Genomic DNA, 7,256 nt, shown 5'->3' with positions numbered 1-7,256 from the left:
CCCAAGAGATTCCCAGTAATCTACTTACCTCTTGTACCACCTTGGCTATAAAATGTGGGCCTCTATCTGATGAGATCCCTATAGGCACCCCGAATCTGGGAATAATCTCTTGTATTAACCACTTAACTGTTTCTTTTGCTTGATTGGTGCGACAGGGAAGGGCTTCTGGCCATCCAGAAAATGTGTCAACCCCTACTATCAAATACTTATATCCTCGAGTTCTTGGTAATTCTGCAAAATCTACCTGCCAATAATCTCCTGGTTCTATACCTACTCGAATTCTTCCTAGCTGTGCCTGTCGTCTGGCCACTGGATTATTCTTTAAGCATATCTCACATTTTGACATTACTGATTTTGCCATTGTTTGCATCTGTACCGAGACTATATATCGCCTCAGCGATTTTACCAATGCCTCTGCACCCCAATGACACTCATTATGTCTTATTTGTAAAATTTCTCTCATTACCAAGGGGGGTACCACTATTTGCCCTTGTGTGGTTACATACCACCCTTCTGCATTCTTCTGTGCCTTCAGCAGATGTGCCAGTCTGTCATCCTCTTTTGTGTACTTTGGCTTGGGAGGTAAATTGAATTGAGAGACATTAAGTTTTGACGGAATCAAGGCCATTGTTTTCTGTACTTCCCGTGCCACCTGACGGGCTGTCCAATCTGCTTTTCGATTCCCTTCACAAATTTTAGAACTGCCCGATTGATGTGCCTTGCAGTGCATGATTGCTACTTGTTTGGGTTTTTGTACTGCGTTTATCAGTTGTAGGACTGCATCTTGATGTTTAATATGTGTTCCTTGGGAGGACAGTAGTCCTCTCTCCTTCCATAATGCTCCATGTACATGCACTACTCCGAAGGCATATTTGGAGTCAGTCCATATGTTGACTGCTTTCCCCTCACTCAGTTCTAATGCTCTGGTTAATGCAATCAGCTCTGCCCTCTGGGCAGATGTATTAGGTGGTAATGCTTTTGCTTCCACCACTGTGTTAATTGTGGTTACCGCATATCCAGCGTATCTCATTCCATTTTCCACAAAGCTGCTTCCATCCGTGAAGAGTTCCCATTCTGGTTGCTCCAGAGGAGTATCTTTCAGGTCTGCTCTTGCTGAATAGGTATACTCAATCACCTCTATGCAGTCATGTTCCAGTGGACCTTCCTCAGCTGTGGTACCTAGAAACGAGGCTGGATTCAAAAGGTTAGTTGTTTTTAGTGTCACATCATCCTGCTCGGTCAGGGTTACCTGAAATTTTATCATTCGACTTGGAGAGAGCCAGTGGCCTCCTTTCTGCTCCAGGACCGTGGTTACCATGTGTGGCACGAAGACATCAATATGTCTTCCCATCGTGAGCTTCCTGGCTTCTTGTATCAGTAGCACAGTAGCTGCCACTGCCCGCAAACATGAGGGCCACCCAGCACTTACGTTGTCAAGTTGTTTGGAAAAGTAACCCACCGGCCTTTTCCAACTTCCCAGTCGTTGGGTCAGGACTCCCAGTGCCAGGCGCTGCCTCTCATGTACATACAGCTGAAAGTCTTTGGACAGATCAGGTAACCCTAATGCAGGAGCAGTTGTTAATGCTTCCTTTAATTTCCGGAAAGCCTCCCTTTGTGGTTTGCCCCAGACGAACGGCTGCGTCTTCTGGGCCTCATATAAAGGTTTTGCAATTAGTCCATAGTCCATGATCCACAGGCGACACCACCCGGTCATTCCGAGGAAAATTCGCAGCTCATGAAGATTTCGTGGCTCTGGAATATCACAAATAGCTTGAATACGATTAGTACCCAGCCTCCTTTGCCCTTGGGAGATCTCGCATCCCAAATAGATAACAGTCTGTTGGGCGATTTGGGCCTTTTCTCTGGATACCTTATATCCTCCCATTCCCAAGGAATTTAAAATCTCAATTGTTACCTTTATGCAAGTTGCTTTGTCTTCAGTAGCAATCAGAATATCATCTACATATTGAAGCAATAAATACTGATTTCTTGGTACCTGTCCTCCTTTAGTCCAGATTTCCAGCTCTTTCGCCAGCTGACTCCCAAATAGGGTCGGGGAATTTTTAAAACCCATCGGTAATCGGGTCCAGGTGAGTTGGGTCTTCCTTCCACTTCCAGGATGTTCCCACTCAAAGGCAAATAGGTTCCTACTATCTTGGTCAAGGGGTATGCAGAAAAAGGCATCTTTTAGATCAATTACAGTAAACCATTTATATATCTCCTTTACAGACGCTAACAATGTATAAGGATTGGCCACGACTGGATAAATATCTTTAGTTATCTCATTTATGCCCCTCAAATCCTGTACAAGTCTATACTCACCATTGGGCTTCTTTACTGGGAAGATTGGAGTATTGTATTCTGATTCACATTCTTCTAGGATTTGATATTTCAAGAATTTATCAATAGTTTTTGCTATTCCCTGCCTTGCTTCTGGTTTTATAGGGTATTGTTTAATTCGGACAGCATTTGTTCCTTCTTTTAATTCCACGTGTACTGGCTGTGCTAACTTAGATTTTCCAGGTACATCTGTTTCCCAGACAGAGGGAATCACTGCATCTTCTACCTCCTTAGGAATATTAGGAATTGGCCTTTCTTTTATCATTAAAATTTTTCCTGTTTTAGACTCAGGTATTCTCATTATTAACTCACCATTTTCAAAAGTGATTACCGCCTCAAGTGCTGCTAATAAATCTCGTCCTAAAAGTGGAGTTGGGCACTCAGGCAAATACAAAAATTCATGTGTTAGAACTTTATTCCCAAAGCTCAAATCCAGGGGTTGCAGGAATGGCCGTATTTCTTCCCTCCCTGTGGCTCCAATAATTGCAGTTGACTTATTCCCAATTTGTCCTTCCATATAATTCAATACCGAATGCGTGGCTCCTGTGTCAACAAGAAAAGTCACTGCTTTCCCTTCTAGGCGTAAAGTCACCATGGGTTCCTTTGATCCTGGCTTTGGTTCACACAAAACCATGATTCCAGCACTATCTAACTGAGGCTGGTCATTCTGGCCTAACCGGTTTGGGCACTCTCGTTTCCAGTGTCCTGTCATTAGACAGTAGGAACATTGATTGATAGCCAGACCAGCCCGCCCCCTGCCAAAACCACCTCTATTGCCTCCCCGACCAGTCCTACCACGTCCCCGCCCCTGTCCTTGTAAGACTGCCAACAAACTCTGCCCTTGTTTCTTAGCAACCTCCTTCTCACGATTGTTATAAACTTTCCAAGCCACCTCCAACATTTTATCTAAATTTCTTAACTCTTCACCTTCCAATTTTTGCAATTTCCTTCGAATATCCTCTTGTGATTGGCCTAGGAAAATAAGAGCGAGTTGAATCTTTGCTTGCTCACTGTCTACCTGGAGGTCAGTATATTTTCTGGCCGCTTCCTTAAGTCTTTCTAGGAAGGCAGTAGGAGATTCCTTTTTCTCCTGCCGAATTTCATACAACTTAGACCAATTCATACTTCTAGGGATTGCCTTCTGTACCCCTATGCAAATCCACTCTTGATATCTCTTTAGCCTCATCATATCTATTCCGGATGGGTCGTTAGGGTCCCACCCGGGTTCTTCAGAGGGAAAATTATAATCTACCGTCCCTGTTACCAGACCATTCCGTATGTCCTCCTTGGCTCTTTCCTTTGCCGCCCGAAGCACCATATCCTTCTCTGTCTCATCCATCAGGGTGTCTAATATCACTTGAATATCTTCCCAGTCGGGGTTCTGGGTTTTCATTATCATCTTAACTACACGAGCCACCTTATCCGGATTGTCCCGATACGTTCCTGCTGATTGTTTCCATATTATTAAATCAGCTGGTGAAAAGGGGACCTTAACAAAAACGGGTCCATCCACCCCCACCCCTTGTCTTAGCGGCGCAATAATTGTTCTCTTTTGTTTCCCTGGTTTTAATATACCCTTTCCTGTCTTAGACCACGCCGGAGCCAGTCTTCCCCTTGTACGGTGGGCTATTGGGGCATCCGACCTATCTCCCTCACTCTCACTACTTTCCGCCCCATCCTCTCGGTGCCCCCCTCCCCGTCGTCCCCGTCTCATCATCAGGTCCTGATTATTATCAGAGAAGGGAGCAGTGGGGGGCTCGGGCGGAGGGTGTGCAGGGGCAGAGACCAGCGATGGGGGTGTGGGTGGAAGGGGAGGGTATCCTTGCGGAGGTGTCGGTGGAGGGATAAATCTTTGAGCAGGCGTTGGCGGGGGAGGGGGATAGCGCTGGGGAGAAGCATTTTCTGTAGGATTACGTGGGGAGAGGGTAAGAGAATCAGGGGGGGTGAGACCAGGCAGAGTGGGGTTCAATACCGGAGGGGTTCTGGTGGAGACATTGGGTCCTAACAGTAAATCAGCTTCCAAACCATCTTCCCCCCCTTTCCCCAAAACCAAGTGTTCCACACAGCGCTTATCTTGAACGCAAGCCAGACACTGATTGTTTTCGAGGACCAATGCTTGCAATTTACACTCTGTTAACCATTGTGGTTTTCCCCTCAGATAGAAAAATAAATCAACATATGGAATTTCATCCAATTTACCCTCTTGTTTGCAATACTCCATCAGTTGTGATATCAGATTCGGTTCCAAAGATCCATTCTCCGGCCACCTCTGATTATCAGGCAAAACATACCCAGGCCACCACGTATTGCAATAATCAATTAATTTATCTTTCCGTAATTCCTGACCGAAATTTCCGACTTTCCAGTGTGCTACCAAGCACCCCAAAGGAGAAGCGGGTATGGGGGCATTGCCGCCCATAACCCCTACTTTAACCCTTTCAGCTTCTCCATATGTTATAGTACGTAACACCACCACTGCCGAACCTGCAGGGCTTTCGCCCTGTCTGACGGACGGCGCCTAGGCAATACCAGGAATTCCTTAGCCCAACCACGCGCAGCTTTCGCCGCGTCTGACAGGCAGGCACCAGACCAGAATAAAGCACCTTACCTCTTCTCCAGGGGACGTTGTGAGCGGCGGGGGGTCCCGCCTCGATGGGCTCCCCGAGAATCCCTCGGTGCCGGCTGGAGCGTGATCGGGACGGGAGGTCCTCAGCAGCACTCACAGGGTCCCATCTGGGTCGCCAAAATGTTAGCGAGGAAAACACATAACCACCGGAATGATTATGAGGTGCTTTATTGAAGAGCTCTGGGAGCCGGGGTACAAACCCAAATCCAGCTCCAACGAGGGTCCAAGAAGGGCCCCGTATTATACCATTTCGTTACATAACTCTATGTTAATCATTAAGCCTACATTGTTCTATTGTATACATCCAAGCATGAATTTTGTAAATATCTTCTTTTACGATTCTAGTTTGAAATAATAATCATGTTCAGCTACCAAAAATCATTACAATTCGATCATCTATCTTATGATGATTGGTACAGTTTCACCCGACCTAGTTTCCAAATACAAGCCGTCCCAATCTTCTCCTTCTCCCCCCATCCCGGTTACCCAAGCAGAGTTATACTTGATTTGGTTAAAACAATGAAAGCAACACCTGGTTGCAGTGAAGCGGAGACTCTATTCCCGGCTTCTCTGGTAACCGAAATTATTAACCCTATCCTAACATTTGCACTACCAACGACATACACAAAGGTGTAGTTATTTTGGCACACACACAAGACTGACAGTCAGTTAAGAGGACACATACCGGTGCAACATTACATTTTCTCTATCGTGAAGGTAAAAGGTTTGCTCTTGGCCAGTGCAAACAGAGAATTTTTATTCACGGATGACAGGCATGTGCCCCCAGAATACATGCATCCCTGAAGGCAGGGTTATGTTTTGACTATCATTCATGCAGGCACAAATATTTAAATTCATTTCATAACTATGAAAAGCCTTAAGGAAAAAAACCTATCAATTACAACCTTCAAGTTTTGATTTTGGGGGAATATACATAAGGATTTTCTCTACAGATGGTTATAGAAGGCTGGGATACTTCCGAGCCAAACCCATAGTAGTCATTTGTGGTTTTGTTCTGCCTAATTCCAGCTACCATAAAAAATACTAATTGAGCCAACAGAGGGAAAATAAGGATGACTGAAGTGGTAATTTGTGAACATTACACATTTGTATAATGCTAAAATTTGTCAGACTTTTTATTATAATTGTCAGAATTTTTAATTTAGGTAAGGTCAGTAAAATACATACTTCAATTCAAAATATCTTTGAAAGACAATCTCTATACTGATGAAAAACACAAGCTGTGACACGTGAATAGTTTTGAAATCTCTCACTTTCTTAAATGAAAAGGAGGTAAGAAGTATTATAGGTTTAAAAAAATAGGAGCTAAATTTTGGCTATAGTCCAATACTCAACATTTCCCTTGGGATTCCAAATACTTGATTACAATTAATTACAACTGTTCACATAGGAATCATGAAACTATGTGTGTTTTTTTAATGTCTGCTTCTCAGTAATGTTATTGTGATAGCTTTGATAACCACAAAGAACAGGACGATCATTTTTGGTTTTGATATTTCCATACTGATGGTGGCAAAACTCCCAATGAAACTCTCAACTAAAGCTCATGGAGTGACTAAATGGAATTAGTAAGCAAGCACTAATGAGAAAATCCCTTTTCATTACTGCATATATTACTTAAAAACTATGTTATTTTTAGAAAATTACTTGTAATGACTATTCATTTGCTTCGGTAAGGATTTTCATTTCTTGTCCTCAGTCTTGTAAAGGTTTTGATGGTCAGATTAAGCTCCAGTAGACATACAAGTAAGGATTGTGTACTGCCACAGTATCTAAATACAATTTGAGTTTGTTCTTCAATGCAGTTCTAAAAGCTATCTGAATTTTCTGTTTTTTTGGTAGCATCTACTCTAGTAATGAAAGTAAAGATAACTAGGAACAACAGGGTTTTATAGAAGGTGTCACGTAAGACAGTGCTATGGAGTGGAAGATGCTGAAAATCAGGTTGGAAATTTAGATGGAATGAATTGAGATGCCCTTACAAAAGAGAGGACAGTAAAACCTTATTAGGTTCCCATGTCCTTACTTCAGACATGACATTTAGTTACAGTCTGCAGCATGGTGCATTGGAAGAGAATATGCTCTACAACACTCTTTAGAGCTCAAAATGGGGCACCTCCTCTGCTATCCCTTCCTGTCATCTTTGAGGTAAAAGCTGTACTTACTGTCCTGAGAGTTGAGGGGACAGCAAATGAGTAAGATAATGTACTTTGCCTCATTCCCAAGCAGGCCTGGAACTTAAGACCTAATAATCAAGCAAGCATTTAGA

The 7,256-nt window shown here is 43.5% G+C and overlaps 1 protein-coding gene across 1 annotated transcript; it reads right to left on the bottom strand.

The window, feature by feature from the left end:
* Positions 1-727: 727 nt before the first annotated feature.
* Positions 728-5,760, bottom strand: LOC136374254 (uncharacterized; the record flags this gene model as incomplete). The annotated part of the gene is made up of 3 exons (XM_066339557.1): positions 5,666-5,760; positions 4,949-5,073; positions 728-4,242 (listed from the first exon to the last, which is right to left on the bottom strand). Coding segments are annotated over exons 1-3 (3,735 nt in total), but the record flags the coding sequence as incomplete, so codon positions are not given.
* Between the last annotated feature and the right edge of the window lie 1,496 nt (positions 5,761-7,256).

The sequence above is a fragment of the Sylvia atricapilla genome, chromosome Z (assembly GCF_009819655.1).
Source record: "Sylvia atricapilla isolate bSylAtr1 chromosome Z, bSylAtr1.pri, whole genome shotgun sequence".
NCBI lineage: Eukaryota > Metazoa > Chordata > Aves > Passeriformes > Sylviidae > Sylvia > Sylvia atricapilla.
The sequence above is the reverse complement of the archived record's forward strand: the minus strand, read 5'-3'. Positions and strand labels throughout refer to the sequence as shown.